The sequence below is a fragment of the Notolepis coatsorum genome (assembly GCF_963971535.1).
Source record: "Notolepis coatsorum genome assembly, chromosome: 1".
Taxonomy (NCBI): domain Eukaryota; kingdom Metazoa; phylum Chordata; class Actinopteri; order Aulopiformes; family Paralepididae; genus Notolepis; species Notolepis coatsorum.
Genome location: NC_140165.1, coordinates 15,034,425 through 15,051,720, shown reverse-complemented (window position 1 = coordinate 15,051,720; position 17,296 = coordinate 15,034,425). Strand labels below are relative to the sequence as shown.

Sequence of the window (17,296 nt, the reverse complement as noted above, 5' to 3'; positions counted from 1 at the left end):
CGTTTCACCTGCACAGCGCGATCTCTCAGCGTCGGGGGTCTGCGGGAATCAGGAAGCGCCGCCCCCGTCGCTTCCTGATTCTGCTGCGCAGGCACACCAACCGACCTGTAGGAGTCGCTGTCCACAATGTCCGATCCCCACCCATCAGCTTCCCACCCCCTAATACTGCCAATTGTATTAGTATGAACGACCAGCCAAGCTGATAGCAATGCGGAGAGCTGGGCTCGAACCCAGCGTCTCCTGCATTGGTGCCGAGCGCCTTGCCAACTACACCACCTAGCCGCCCCTATCGTATGACTTCATGTACTACTGTGTACCATGTTGTTTATGTGAGTAGCTGTGTCCAATGGAAAGCGATGTTGCGCAGTGTATTGTCGCATGATTGTGATGCCACTGTATGGGTATAAAAGGGGCAGTGACACACCCTGACGCTCTCTTCTCTATTTATCTTGACACACCTGAGTTGTGAATAAACCACGCCGAATCGAATGGCTGAATGATACCACTGTGTGAACAGTAGGATCCTTTTGAATTACTAGAATATTTAAAGGAAATTAGCTTATCGTCTTTTCCAGAGAGAGACAAGAAGATAGATACCAGTTTCCTCTGTGCGTTCAGTAGAAAGCTATCTGGAAGCGGACAGTGCCGGTTAGCCTTCGGGAGAGGTGTTAGTTGGACAATGCCTCACTGTCCGCTTTCATTGATTGTGCTAAGATAGGCTAACATGCAGCCAGATACAGTAGCTTTCTACTGAACGCACAGAAAGGAAACTGGTATATATCTGCTTGTCTCTCTCTGGAGAAGACGGTAAGCAAATTTCCCAAATTGTTGGCGTGTTCCTTTAACACCTGGTCATAGAATGACAGTTACATTGGTATTTGTTTGTATTTGTATTTGATTGATTGATTGAAAACTTTAATTAACAGATTGCAGAATGGGTACAGTACAGTACAGCTCAATACACAGTTAAGGCTGCAGACCAGAGAAAGACTTTCGTCTTGTTTACATCAGGGTCCCCCCATTTTCAATTCATAATGACATTTATGACATACACAATATACAGATATAAAAATCTGATCTAATCATCTAATCTAAACTAATCATAACATTTATGACATACGGAGGGTTGTTCAGACATTTACGGGGGCCAGTTTCGAATTGCAGCCATGGGGGGCAGCTACCAACATACATGAGCACTTTACTCATTCAACCAAGGAGGTGGACCATTACAATCTGAGATCACAAAATGATATCTCATATCATGTTCAAACAAAATAACCTTGGACTTATGGGACTGTGCCACATTGAAATGAATAATGTTGGCTGGGAGGGAAGGAAGGGGTTAATTACATTCCCATCACCGTGCATGGCGGTGTGAGTGGCGCGCGGACTGTTTGTGTTTTCCGCCGGTCATGACGTGCTATGTCTTGGATGGGGATGTGGTAATAATAATATTAATAATAATAATAATAACTTCTATTCTAATTTTATATAGCGCCTTTCAAGAGACCAAAGGTCGCTTTACATAGGGGGGGGGGGGATAACAAAGTAACAGACAGTGGACAGACACAACATATACATATAAAGTGAAAGGGGGGTTAGGGGTTAAAGGCCAAGTTGAAGAGGTGGGTTTTGAGCAGTTTTTTTAATGAGTCCAGAGTTGGGGCGGTGCAGAGTTCTGCAGGGAGGGAGTTCCAGAGGGTGGGAGCTGCCACGCTGAAAGCTCTGTCCCCGAAGGTCCGCAGTCTGGTTCGGGGGATGGAGAGCTGACCAGTGTCCGTGGATCGCAGGGACCGTGACTGAGTGTAGGGGTGGAGGAGGTCACTGAGGTGCCAGAGCGTGAAGGGATTTGTAGGTGAGCAGGAGGGTTTTGTAGGTGATGCGGGATTTGATGGGGAGCCAGTGGAGGTGGATGAGGGTGGGGGTGATGTGCTGCCAGGGTTTGGTAGGGATTGATCTGTGGGGTATTTGGGGGACTGGCTGTTCTGGGGGGGTTCACAATTTCACATGCCTTCGAGCGACATTGTACTATTGTACGTATTTCATGCCTATTCTCAAGTCTGCACGTTTACATTGCACTACTTTTATTGTATTTTATACCTATTCTTATGTCTGCAATTTATGCATTATTTTTTATTCTGTCAATTGTGTGTCAAATGCCTATCTTCATTTTATACTATTTGTTGTGGGGCACTCTGGACTGCGGTCCATGTGGGAAAAGTACTATATAGATAGTTATTAATATTTATTATTATTATATTGTAGAAACGTGTGCATTGAAATGTCTGTAAAGTCTCGACGACATTGAAAGTGAGGGTGACCTCAATTGTCTTTGAGAATAAAAGGTTTGAATTAATTGTTTCTCTTATGTCTTGTCTGTATGTCTGTCTATGCTGTAACATGGTTGTCTTGTGTTTTATTTTTTGTAACTCAGTATTCCGACACAAAACACATTTCTGTACCAACAGATGATAAATAATTATCTCATCTTATCTTATGTTTCCACTGTCGGAATTTAATTTTGGAAACAAGCGTTCAGCTACTGTATGCTGCTCCGACGTGCTCCGTTCTCCTGGAACCTATTACAAAAGGACTTAAAGCTAGATTCCCTCACTGGCATTAATAATTTTAAAGAAAGTAGTGACACCTGCTTGCAGGGACGTGCACAGGACTTTAGAGGGACAGGTGCTCAACGACTGAAAAGGGCACTGGGCTTCTGTGCATGCGAAGCGAGCGTGTGAAGCGCGCAAGACCGATTTTTGGGGGCCCTTTTTGGGCGGGGGGCCCCCTTTTTATGCTTTTTGGGGGGTTTTGGTGATCAAATATTGAATATTGAATTATAATAATCAGTGCAGGAGCTCACTTATCCTTGAAAGACACTTTTATCACTGACTTAAACTTGAAAAAAAAACAAATAAATAAAAACGTGGCATAAAAGGGGCACTTTTTTATGTGGCACAATGCTCGAGCACCCTTTGGGCTCTATGTGTGCACGTGCCTGCCTGCTTGCCATGGAGTGCTCATGTTTGTAATGTAGTCTTTTTCATTGAAATGTGAATGTTTTATTTGTGTTGGTTTTAATGTTGTGATATGGGATAATTATCTGTACTGTATGTTGCCTTCTTGGTCAGGGCCCACTTGAAAAAGAGATGGAAATGTGATTACCCTGGTTAAATGATACTTGTGTACAAATACACAAGCCTTGATTATCAAAGGGAAGAACTATGGTTGATTCATGGGATTCTCTCAAGTCTTCCGTGTTGATGAGAGGGATTCATTTAATCAGTACGTACATATTTATGTCACTACTTCTGTTCTCATTCCAGACACTGTATTTACCCCCACTTACCGTCAAGAAGAAAAAAGGATTAGGCATAATTCACTTGAATATTAGAAGCTTACTTGGGAATTCAGATCATGTAAATACACTAATCATGGAGACTAATCCTGACATCTTGGTGTTGAGTGAAACCTGGCTTAAAAAGTGTGAGTGACAATGACTTTAGAGGTAGCTGCTGTAGATGTATAGATGTCTATATGTATGTCCCTGTTAACACAAAAGGATGACCCTCATGCATTGCAAATTTCATTTGCATCAAATTCAAAACAGAGTGATGCACAAAATAACTTAAAAGAAAATAATGTTTTAAAACAATGAATAAAGTGTGCATGAAATAATAGGGGAACGAAAACGTTAGGAACTTGTTACATTCACCCACACAAGGGCTCCGGAATGGTTAGGCTTCTTATGTCTGCGGCTGGTGTGAGCTGGGTAGTTTCTTTCTTATTTCTTATGTCCATCGAAAGCCCTTGGTCTCCTCTTTCTTAGGACTACAATGATTTCATGACGGCGACATGTCCTCACGTCTAAATCATCCGGTGTCCGATGCAATGCGCAGAGATTTTTATAAGCTCATATTTCGCTAATAACACTTCAAATCATTGCTACGCTTGTTCAATACCTACTTGATACCCTCTCTCCCTTCCTTTCTTATTACGGCCCCCTTGATCTGTTTACAGATAAGCTCAATGCAGCTGTAGGAGATAGACTCCCCTCTCTTTGATGAGAGACCAAAAGGTCTCTTTCCCTCTCTTTGATCTTAATTACATATCCTGAGTTCATATAACCCCATTGTGTTCAACACCCCATCCTTCCTCTCTCAACACCTCACCCTACCCTCCTTTCCATATCAACCAACCCCAACATACATACATAGCGTATGGCTGGGTTGCCTTGAAAACGTCTCACTTATGCTGCTTTTATACTGCATGGACTCTACTCTTTTGGTACCTGGTACTTCGTAAATCTTCCACTGTAGGTAATACCCCTCCGTCATTGTAGCTGGTCCTCTTAGCGAAGGTGCTGTGATGTCATCTTCAACGCGACACACACACACAGACAATGGAGGATATCAAAACTAGCTATGAAGCTATGAAACCAGTGCCTTATTAGCTAATGTACGCTAGCCAGTTATAATGGGAAATCCCAATCACATAAGCTAACAAAATTTGCTATATTTTTGTGAGACTAAACTCTTTGTTCTTGGTGGTAAATTGTGTTGCTGTTGGTTTTGTTTCATCAATAAATGAGGCAGAATACACTGTGAATGTATTGTAGCGACCCTGGGATTGGGGCGATTGGTCAGCTGAGCTGTCACTCTGCACTCTGCCAACCTGGGGCTGGTGGCGACGCTATTGGTCGTGCAAGCCGGGGGTTGGCAGAGGGAAGTGGGCAAGGGCTGATCTGGGAAGTTCAGGTGCAGTCTACTAATTACAAGCAGAGGTGATGAAACCCGTCTTGTGTACGGAAAACCTGTAACTGAAGTTAAATAAACCAAAGTGAGAAACAACACCAGCCTCGGTGAGTCATTCATTAGCAGGGACGCTGCAGTATCTCTTTTTGGTTAATTGCACTTTGTTCTCTTGTTCTCTACTTTTAGGCGAATCTTCTGAAAATATGGCTAGGGCTTAACAAGTTAATGGCCAAGCCTTTTTAAAGGACGTTTCCGTAGCAACTTATACTGTACATCTGAAATCCCAGATGTTGAAATGGAACTGGACTTGCTTTCTGTCATTAACAAACACACACACCATTTAAAAAGCTTAGACTCCCTGGTTTTCACCTGAACAATAGCAGCTTTATTTAATGAAAGAGACAGAGCCTGGCCACTTGTCAGACACTCTGGAGAAGCATCTCATTGGGCATCAGTTTAGACAAATAAAAAATACATGCACATCATCGGTGAGAAGAGCCTAATTTAATTATTATCTAGATCTACCTATCCGCTCCTATCCAAACCCTGCAACATTTTGGAAAGCAATAAACTCTAATAAAAACAAACCTACACACATTCAATGTGGGAACTGTTTGATTTCTGATCAGAAAGAGGTTTGCCTAGCTTTCAACAAACATTTGACTGATGCTGGGCATTTATTTGATAAGGAATACGCAGGGCCCCCCTTGTTAATGATAATTGCGTTTGCACAAAGAGCCATGATCCTCAGTTTACCTTTCATCCCTCTTCCACTAGTGCTGTATTTGAAGCTTTGCAAGCTTTGCATACATTTTAAGATCCTCCTCATCACCTACAAATCCCTTCACTCCCTTGCACCCCGGTACCTAGCTGACCTCCTCCATCTCTACATCCCGCCCCGGAGGCTGTGGTCCCCTGACTCCGGTCTCCTCTCCATCCCCACCACCAACATGTGCACTGTCGGTCCCAGAGCCTTCTCTGTTGCCACACCCACCCTATGGAACTCCCTCCCTCCAAACATCGGCAATGCTACATCCCTGGATTCATTAAAATCTCAACTCAAATCTCACCTCTTCACCAAATGTATGTATTAACCATTAATCATTAAATCAATGTCCCTCTATTCTTTCTTTTCTGTTCTTTTTACATTGTTCCTCTGATCTCTATACTGGGAGATCCCAGTCCATTGTATTCTGCCTCATTCATTGATGAAACAAAACCAACAGCAACACAAGTTACCACCAACCACCATTAGCATTAGCATTATTTAAAAAAGGAAACAAACTCGATCCAGGTAACTACCGCCCCGTTTCTATCCTTTGTTCCATATCAAAGGTAATTGAGAGGCTGGTATATGAGCAGATAGACAACTACCTGACTGAACATAGACTATTGTACCAGTTCCAATCAGGTTTCAGAAAATCACACTCCACTGACACCTGTTTACTGTACCTGACAGATTATATAAAACGGGAGATGGACAAGGGGAACTACTGTGGGATGGTAATGTTGGACCTGCAAAAGGCGTTTGACACGGTCAACCATTCCATCCTACTAGAAAAATTGAGAGCGATAGGCTTTGATAGCAAGTCAGCCAAATGGGTCAAGTCCTACCTGGAGGGAAGAGAACAGGTGGTAGACATCAATGGCACCTTGTCCTCGTCCCTTCCAGTGACATGTGGGGTCCCCCAAGGAAGCATTTTGGGACCTCAACTGTTTTTAATATATATTAATGACATGAAATCGGCATGCGATTGCAACCTGTTCCTGTTTGCTGATGACTCGGCACTCCTGGTCTCAGACAGGGATAAGTCTAAAGTGGAAAGTGTCCTGAGCAGTGAAATGAAAAAAATCTGCTCCTGGCTCAGTGACAATAAATTGTCTCTACATCTGGGAAAAACAGAGGCCATACTCTTTGGGTCAAACGCCAACCTAAAGAAATCCCAGGGTTTTAAAATTAGAGTAGGTGAAAACATTATTGAGGATAAAGAGGAGGTCACCTACCTGGGCTTTATTTTAAATAACAAACTTTCTAACGAAAAAATGGCACAAAAAGTTATTACTAAGGTCAATCAAAAAACCAAATTTTTATTTAGAATGTCCTCGTTCATAAATAGGAACGCTCTGAGGACCCTAGCTGGAGCCCTCATCCAATGTCACTTTGACTATGCTTGCACTTCATGGTACAGCAACATATCAAAACAAATGAAGACAAAGCTCCAGACCTCCCAAAACAAACTAGTGAGACTCCTGCACAACCTTCACTTTAGGACTCACCTAACGCCAGCCCACTTTAGCAGGCTGGGATGGCTTAGGGTTGAAGAAAGAGTACACCAGCTTAAAATGCTACTGGTTTTTAAAGTACTAAAAGAAACGGTCCCCAAGTACCTAGTCAATTATTTTAATAAAGTAGGAGATGTCCACAAACACGCCACAAGAGGAAGCCCCACGGACCTGGTCCCGCCGAGAGTCAGGACATGCATGGGGAAAGATGCATTTTTTTACTCGGCTACGGTAATGTGGAATGCCCTGCCAACATTTATAAAACTCCTGAACTCCCCTCTCGGATTTAAATCCGCCCTAAAAACATGGCTCAGCAGCAACTCAAATTGGTCTTAAAATGTTTTTTTTATCTCTTTTATCATAACTTGGCTTTTATTTCTTTTATCATGAGTTGCTTTTAAGGGTTTGCGGATTTTCTTTTAACATTAGTTAACTGTATGAGTTGTCAGGTTAGGTGTTTTTATAATTTTTTTTTTAGAATGCGTCCTGTCAGTGTACATGTCCATTTGTGTTTCTGTGCCTTTTTATGTTCCATGTATGGACCACAATGGAAACAAGCCTTGGCTTTATTGTGTTTTATCCATTTTTGACCTGCGTTATTGACACTGTTATTGTCTTGTCTTTTAAAATGTTTTTTTTGTCATACGATTTGTGTCAAAATAAAGTACATTTACATTTACATTTTACATTTAGTCATTTAGCTGACGCTTTTATCCAAAGCGACTTACAAGTTCTGTACGACAAGCCATCAGGAAGAGCACAACAAGTATTCAATTCAATTCAAAAAGCACATAAGCTAACAGAATTAGCGAACTTTTTGTGAGACTGAACTCGTTGTTGTTGGTGGTAACTTGTGTTGCTGTTGGTTTTGTTTCATCAATAAATGAGACAGAATACACTGTGAATGTATCTTTTTTTTTGTTTATTGCACTTTGTTCTCATTGCAAACAAATAATGCTAATGCTAATGTTTAGTAGTTGCGAGGCTATTTAAAGATGGCGGGTTTGTGTTTCTGTGCAGGATGCTCCCTGTGTAGTGCAATGATGACGTGGTGATGATTCTCTCTTCTGACCAATCAGTGTTTCAGGACACTTTTTAGTCCATGCTCTACCCACTTGGAACCTCGACAGACCAGGTACTAAAAAAGTACTAGGTACCACCCGCAAATTTCGGCAATGGAAAACCGAAAAGGTCGAGTTGAGTAGGTATCATGCAGTGGAAAAGCGCCATAAGTGGCTGTGACAGCTAAGAAATAAAACATGAGACATTTCACTCGAGCATTACTAATATCTATGTGCTGGTTTCTGGCCTAAAAGACTAGAATACTTTTTTGTAATTTAATATTTATTGGTTGTTTTTTGCTTTTTTATGCATCTTATTTTGACAGTTTGGATGAATTCAGTACAGTGATGAATAAATGGAGACCCTCCAAAGATATATATCCGTTCAGTCTGTTTTTGTATAAATGAATGTTCTTAAGAGAGAGAGAAATTAGATTTTTCAGTTGCCTCTCTGCTGTTTAGTTCAGCACCGTGGCCCGCCCGAAAAATATTTGTGCCCACGGCAGCCCCCCCACTGATCTGTTTCTGCAGCCGTGTCTGATTTTCCCCCTCCACTGTTAACCCTTTCACTGCCACACGACAGAAGGTTAGCCCTTCACTATCACACAACCGACGGTTGTGAAAGGGTTAACATGCTGTCGTGTGGCAGTGAAAGGGTTAACCGTATGTGTATTGTCGCAGTGAAAGGGTTAACCGTTTGGTAGTGCGGCAGTGAAAGGGTTAAGCCCTTTCCAAAGAAACCTAAAGTCACAGGCCTGAACGACTACAGACCTGTGGCACTCACCCCCATCGTCGCAAAATGCTTTGAGAGACTGGTCATGAAACACATAAAAGCCTCCATACCGCCATCATTAGACCACAACCAGTTTGCCTACCGGAAGAACAGGTCAACAGAGGATGCTATTGCCATTGTGCTGCACACTCTGCTGGAACATCTAGAGCACAGGCACACATATGGTAGACTCCTTTTTGTTGACTTTAGTTCAGCCTTCAACACTATTCTACCCAACAAGCTTCACAATAAACTACACAAACTCGGACTGAACACCACACTATGCAATTGGATCTTGGACTTTCTTGCAAATCGCACACATGTCAGGATTGGCAAGCTCACATCCCCCACCCTGCCCATTAGCACCGGGGCCCCTCAGGGGTGTGTACTCAGTCCACTTCTCTATACACTTTTCACCCACGACTGTTCCTCCTCCTCTACATCTAACCTCATAGTCAAATTTGCAGACGACACAACAGTACTTGGCCTCATCAGAGGAAATGATGAGACCTCATACAGGAGGGAGGTTGAGCGACTAGTGGAGTGGTGCGATGGTCATAACCTTGCTCTCAACCCCACGAAGACCAAGGAGATGAATGAATGAAATGAATGAATGAATGAATGAATGAAAACTTTATTTAACAGATTGCAGAATGGGTACAATACAGTACGGCTCAATACATACAATTGTTAAGGGGATGCAGACCTGAGAAAGACGTTTGTCTTGTTTCCATCAGGGTCCCCCATTTTCAATTCATATAGACATATATGACATACATGACATACAGATAGTCAGTACTGCTACATCTATACATTTATGACATACCAGATTTGCAAATACAGTACTGTTTGTGATACAGAAGGAGTCAAGAAAAGGGAGTATATACATTTGACGTAGAAACTGTACATTGGAGGTTGGGTGGGGGGGGTTGGGTACATTGGGATATTGACAACCATACTGGGTAATTTACATTGGAGGTGGTTGGGGGGGGGGGGGGGGCGGGGGGCATACTGTATAAACAAGTAACACTGTACATTGAGGGGGGGGGGGGAGGAGACACTGTACAAACAAACACAATTGTACATTGTACAGATGATCATTGATTTCCGCAGGACTGGTGACCTCAGCCACTCTCCACTCCTCATTGGAAATGAGGAGGTGGAGAGGGTTTCAAAATGTAAGTTTCTGGGCGTGACGATGTCTGATGACCTGTCCTGGGGGATCAACATTACCTCTGCTGTGGGGAAAGCACAGCAGCGCCTCTTCTATCTGAGGAAGCTTAAATGGGCTAAACTCCCACAGGGACTGATGGCCAACTTCTACCACTGCGCAGTAGAGAGTGTACTCACGTATGGACTACTGGTGTGGTTTTCCAGCTGCACCAGGGCAGAGAAGGAGGCCCTCCACAGAGTGGTCAAGGCTGCAAGGAGGATCACTGGAGCTAGCCTCCCAGATATCTCCACAGTCTTCACCTCCCGCTGCCCACGTCGTGTAAATAACATCTTACAAGACCAGTACCACCCAGCACACCATCTTTTTCAACTGCTGCCCTCTGGTCGAAGGTATAGATCCATCCAGTCCGGAACTAGCAGACTGACCAACAGCCTCTATCCACGGGCTGTCAGGCTGCTCAACGATCAACATCAACTTGCCCCGTCCCCCCCCGCAACCCCCGTCCCCAACCCCGGGTGATATAACTCCCACTTCTCCATTATTACAACAATAACTGTGAACCGGACTTGCATTGCTGCACTATACACTATTTCATCCATTGCAAGTCAACGCCCCCCCCCCCCCCCCCTCCTCCTTCCATTAACTCACTGGACTGTCGCTGAAATATTTATTTATTGCACTAGCACTAAATGCACTTGGGACATTGATGGTATATTATTATTATTGAGGATATTGGGACATTGATATTATTATTATATTATTATTATTATTATTATTGACATTATTATTTTGCACATGCTATATTTTATTAGTATTGTATGCCAGTGGTGATGTTCCAAACAAAATTTCGTTGTACCAACAATGACAATAAAGATTCTATTCTCAGTGCATTGGGTCTCATGAAAGGCGCTATGTAAATCCAAGAAATTATTATTATTATTGATCCCAGGAGTTCAACTGGAGTGGATACATTCGATCCTTTGGTTCTACAACCGGCTGCTCCGCTTATCACAGAGCAATTAATGCACATATTAAATTCCTATCTCAACACTTGGAAAGTGGCACACATAATTTCTATTACATAAAAGGAGGTGATAGAAAGCAGTGGCGGCTGGTGAATTTTTCTCCAGGGGGGTCGATACCAAAAATGTACATGTAACAAGGTATCACAATCAGGGGTGCAGTGCTGGGCATACGCGGTCAAACGACGTTTGGGCTTCGTCACTGAGGCCGAAGTGCGCGCATCCTATTATTATGCAAAGTCTAGGTGGTAAGTGCCGGCGCGACGACACAAAAATGACTCGTCGCCAGCACTTATCACCTAGACTTTGCACAATAATAGGATACCGACAACCAAATACAAGCCCTGTAGGTGGGGGGTTGCTTGATCTCTCGACTGGAAGGATGAGACAAGGTGTATCATCTGTTCTGTGCGCAACCGAGGGAACATGTATGCGCGTGCGCGGGAGCGCGCGTGCGCGGGCGTTTGGTCTTCACCCATATTACGACTGCACCCCTGATCACAATGTCACACTGCACACAAACACGTGCGTGCGCACGCATCGCGAAACCACACACTGAGTAGCCTACTGTGTGCGTCAGAGCGTCGGTGAAACCACAAGCGTATGAATATTTAAGTAGGTACAGTTACAGTACAACTATCACCATTGCCATCAATCAATATGATCACAGTCCATGCAGCCAGGTTTCCAAACACGCACACCCCGATCTCCCGATCTCTCTCTCTCTCTCTCTCTCTCTCTCTCTCTCTCTCTCTCTCTCTCTCTCTCTCTCTCTCTCTCTCTCTCTCTCTTCTCTCTCTCTCTTGCTCTCTCTCACACAGCATTAACCTCACGTGGAATCCCAAGCAGATCAGACCTAGTATACTGTATATGAATAACGTCAGTATGAGACTATGAGTACAGCATAGTTTGCATATTGTTAAAAGAGCCAAGGCTGGCTTGCGTAAATTAAACATAATGACTTACCATCAGAAGAGTTGACATTCAGCTGTCCACAAAAAATAAATAAAAGTGTTTCATATCTGTTACTCCAGTAACAGTCCATGGGGCATGTTGTATCTGTCCCCATCGTTTGAAAAAGCAGACATGATGATGGAAAGCAAAATACGCATTTACATGACTGCATCCAGCTAGCCATATAGCTTGTTGTTGTTGTTGTTGTTGTTGTTGTTGTTGTTGTTGTTGTTGTTGTTGTTGTTGTTGTTGTTGTTGTTCTTATCGAAACCAGCTAAGACCGAGTATAGCCTTAACCCTTCGAGAAGCTTTGTGGTCCAGGCTTGAACTTTCCATAAAAGTGTCCATATAAATCTATTTAGTTAGATCCAACACTGTCTGAATGTACAGTATCTTGTGATTATTATCAATTTCCGACAACTCCTAGCCGAGCGTATTTCCCTACTAGACCCTCGAGGTGAGTAGGGACGTGATGTCACGTGGCACTCTCAGCCAATAGAGTGACTACTTCGGGCACTAGAGCAAGCGCCCTCGGATATCGTATTTGATTGTGTTATGTTGTACGTACGTATTTATTTACGTACGTATGTATTTGCATTTTGCCCTGTGAGTTGCGCACTGACCGTGGAGCTGAGATCGAGCGCCCATGAAAAGGGGTTGGAGGGGGCTAGGGGCCGGGGGGCGTGAATACTTTCCCCAAGGCAGTTGTATCAGGCCGCGTAAACCGAACGCGGAAGGACAACTGCCTTGGGGAAAGTATTCACGCGGCCGGGGGATGAATAGGACACGCAAAGAATTCTTTCTTCTTCTTGTTTTAACCAGGGGGGGGGCGGCACTCTAGCACCCTCTATAGACCAGCCGCCACTGATAGAAAGTATAGAAATATTTACAGACCAATCTTCAAGTTATCATGCCAAGCTAACATCCTGGCAACTCAAGGTATTTCCTTCTAGTCACTCTGTTTTAAGTCCACATCAATCTGGTTTTAGAGCCAATCACAGCACTATTTCAGCCATTACCATAGTTACAAATAATATAGCATCCGCTTTAGACAATAAGAAACACTGTGATGCATGCTCTTTGTGTGGATCTGTCAAAAACATTTGATACAGCTGATCATCCTTTGCTCTTACAAAGGTTATGTAATATTGGCTTAAATAGAACGGTCTGTGATTGGTTTCAGAATTATTTATTTTAGAGACTTCAGTGTGAAGTCTAGGAGTTATTGCCACTTCTTCAATCAATATAAAATGTTTCTTTTTTATTAAATAAGTCAAAATAAGATATATACTAACCTTCTTACTGTCCTCTACAGTCATGCACTCTTCCTAATATACTAACATACACTTGACACTGTAGCACTCAAGTTTGAACACTTTGATGAACATTGTTACTCAGCTGACAGAGTTGTGCCCTTACTGCTGACTTGTCGTACAAAACTTGTAAGTCGCTTTGGATAAAAGCGTCAGCTAAATGACAAAATGTAAAATGTAAATGTAATGCTGAACTAGACCCTATCTATCTATCAATCAATCAATCAATCAATCAATCAATCAATCAACCCACTCAAATGACTGGCTTATGCAAAAGGTCCCGAGCGTCCTGTCTGAACAAGTCTTTTACTTTACTGACCTTCTCAGAACGACCTTCAACACGTGCTGAAAATCAGTTCTCTGCTGACATATGGGCAGTTTAAAACCATGATCTCAAACCTCCCTGTTTCATCATGTAACTGGTTTAACTGATTCGTATCTGTGTTATTATGTTTCTATTGTTACCTAATTGTATTGTTTTTAGCATATTGTATTGTGTTCTATCATTGCCTAATTGTAATCTTGGCCATATTGAAAAGGAGGGCCCTCAATGTATCTTTGGGGGTTAAATAAAGGTTGATGATGAGGATGAGGATGCCACATGACAGCCTATTCGGAATTATTTATGGACTCGTAATAAAACCTTTACCCAGAGACAGAAACCAGGGGAGCTAATTAAGGCTTTAATTAGTTATATTATGTACAAACCCACAGCTGCTCGGTTGACAAAAGAAAAGGAGCTGTGAACTCCTACAAAAACTTGTCTCCATGGTTACATTCAAATGAGGCTCATATAGTAGTGGCGTCAGTTGCCAACCAGCAATTCCCAAGGAATAATCCTCAGCACTGGCACATAAAGCTTTAGTAATATGCACATTCTTGTACGTTCCAATATTGAACCATGACTGTGACATTCAGGAGGAACCCCACGGCCCCTCTCCTCCTGGCCAGCAGCTACCACCACCAGGTGATATTGTGTGAGTCCTGCCTCCCAAGTGTCCTGGTGCATCTCACTGCTTTTAAAGGGGAACTATCTTATAAATGGCCTTTTTCAGTGATTAGCATTGTTTCCTAGCTATGTGGACTTATATTAATAGGATCGATGTCTCTAATTCTCATATTGGCGCATTCTTCCAATTCTCCTCTCACAATATTCACCGGCCTCACTGAACTGAGTCATCTGAAAATGTGCATATCTGTGATGTCAGAGATTTCTCAGCTGCATAATAATGTGGCAGTTGGTGTGGCAGTTGGCACCAGGCCACACAGTGGTTGGAGCCCAGCCTCAAAACGGCTTAAGATCTTGAGGTAGACAAATTCTGTTTTTGAGTACTTGATTAGAAATACAAAATAATGAATTTCTTTGAAAAAATACTTACAGAGGTGTTCCATAGACTCACAGGAATTGTGTAAAAGTGCCCAAATAGTGAAAGAAATAGTAAAATAGTTCCCCTTTAAACATAATCTGCAACAGATCATAACCGACTGTTGCACCTGCTGACTGCCTCCCGATCGCACGCATAGCCCTCAGACTCTTCTCTCCTCCCCATAAGCCCCCTCACCTACCTCCCCCTGGTTCTCACTCTCCCTTTTCCCCCGCTCTTTCCTTCTCTCTCCCTTATTTATTGTAATTTTCCTATTGCTACTGTAATTTTTTATTTTATTTACTTGTATGTACATAACCTTGTTTTTGTTGCAGCCTCCCCCCTCCATCAAAAGGCCTTTGCTTTTTGGTCAAGCTGCTTTTGTATATAATAATTTGTTCTTACTTGCTTGCCCGGGTAAATAAAGGTTAAATAAAAAGTAAAAAAATTAAACCACACATAGGGCTGGGAGGTATAACTGAATATGAAGGTATGCCATCATGGATCCATGCGAAGGTATGTGTTTTTTACTGTACCGCCGTCCACGATATATAACTTTGTAAATGTATTGTCATCATACAGTGCAAGTACAGTACAACAACAATAAGTTTGTCATCCAACCAGAGTGCAAATAATACATGCAAGTAATATACAATGTACAGGTGATTAAACTGGGTATGAAATATATAAATTAGTACTACTGAGTGTAGTGCTCATCAGATGTGTGTACAGAGTTATAGTATTAATATGTGATACAGGTAAAAAATTCAATACATACTGTATTATTAAGTTAATGAAAAGATAACATTCCTTGCAGCAGTATTGAAAAGTAAAAGAACTGCTCCAGGGTGAGTGACAATTGTATTACAAGATAAAGACGTCATATCACATTGTAATTTGCACTGAAAAATGATATCTTCAATACGGTAGTACCATCAAATAGAAAATATATATATATTTTGTGGTATGATACTTTGGAAATATCGCCCAGACCTAATCACACTGCTACCCTGCATGTCCCGAGGAGGGGGACGAGGCCTGGGGCAACAAGTCTCCTCAGACCTGACAATAACACACCGGCTCTGTCCGTCACAGATGTATGTCTAGTATGTCTAGTATGTCCAATATGTCTGGACTCTGTCGGAGAGGACAGAAACCCGCCCGCTGAGATGGTTGTTGGCAGCACATAGTCCAGCCACCAGAACGCACTCCAAACCCTCCCTCGCTACCCAGCCCTCCAGTATTTAAACGGAGAACCTTTCCTATTACTGGGCACTGCCATGATGACTTGGGGGAGTGAAAATAAAAACGTTTACGTTCTAATCAAGATGTCTCTCCGTTGAAATTTGGAGAAGTTGGACCATTTCAGGGCTTGTCTTGGTGTCAAAACAGTAGATAGGGATTTTTTGTTATGCAATAATAGAGAGTAATTTTGTATGCCTGTCTTTTTTGCATATACAAAAACACATACACATTCTAATTTTTTGTAAATACATCAATATAACTATGGCTATAACACAATATACAATATGTACCTTTTTCCTGTGATGGATTAGTACTATTTACACATTTTAAGCGATACCTTGCTGGAAGCAGGGGCCTGACCCACCTGTTTGACGGTGTACACCAGCCTCCCGTAGCAGTACACCATCACCAGCACGGGGACGCCCAGGCAGAAGATGAACAAGCAGATGATGTAGGAGTGTGACCCGGGCGTCCGGGCTGTCCACGTGACCGAGCAGCTGGTCCCCGCCCCCTCCAGGCCGTAGCTGCTCCAGCCCACCAGGGGGGGCACCGTCCAGCAGAGGGAGTAGAGCCAGGCGCCGCCCACGGCCAAGAGGGGCTTGCTGTAGTCGGGCCCCCTCTTGTTGTACACGGTCAAGGTGCTGTAACGGTCGTAGGAGAGGATGGCCAGGGAGACGAGCGACACGATACCTGTGAGACAAGGGGAGGGGACAAGACAGACAACAGAGTTGGTTATTTTTACACTTATGGCTGATGGGTGTCAGGCTTCAGCGATACCGGAGTCTCAAGGCGAGCACAGAAAGACTCAGAAGAAGCTTCTATCCCCAGGCCATCAGGCTGCTAAACGAACAATGAACACTACACAACAACAACCATCAAACGCACATAGCACACACATCCACACGCACACACTCACTTTAAACAAACACACTGTAGCACCCACTCCACACACTTTATAGCACACACTCACTTTAAACAAACACACTGTAGCACCCACTCCCCACACTTTATATTTATTGATGAAGGATTGCACTACAACTCGTACACCTTACTGTAAATTGTACCTAAATTGTACCTCATCCCATTTCTGCTTTGCACTATATAGTACTGTACATTAGTACACTGCATAGTATTGTATATTATATGGTAACTCAGTTACGTCTATTCTGCATCGAACATTGTACATATGTCTATACTGAACACTGTGACCTCATTTTCTACTTCTAAATTACATGCTATACTATGTTATTTGATACTATCTTGTCTAGCACAGTCTCTGGAGCGTAACAGTAAGAAGCATTTTGTATGAAAGTATTCTGTACTTCTGTATGACAACTATTAAAGAAACTTGAAA

At 42.8% G+C, this 17,296-nt stretch overlaps 1 protein-coding gene across 1 annotated transcript in view; it reads right to left on the bottom strand.

The window, feature by feature from the left end:
- tmtops2a (teleost multiple tissue opsin 2a) overlaps positions 1–17,296 on the bottom strand; it is a gene marked incomplete at both ends in the record, with an annotated part of 129,846 nt that overhangs the window by 32,583 nt on the left and 79,967 nt on the right. Inside the window, one exon of the mRNA XM_084308707.1 lies at positions 16,280–16,632. Coding sequence (XP_084164833.1) covers positions 16,280–16,632 — 353 coding nt within the window. The remainder of the gene's footprint in view (positions 1–16,279; positions 16,633–17,296) is intronic.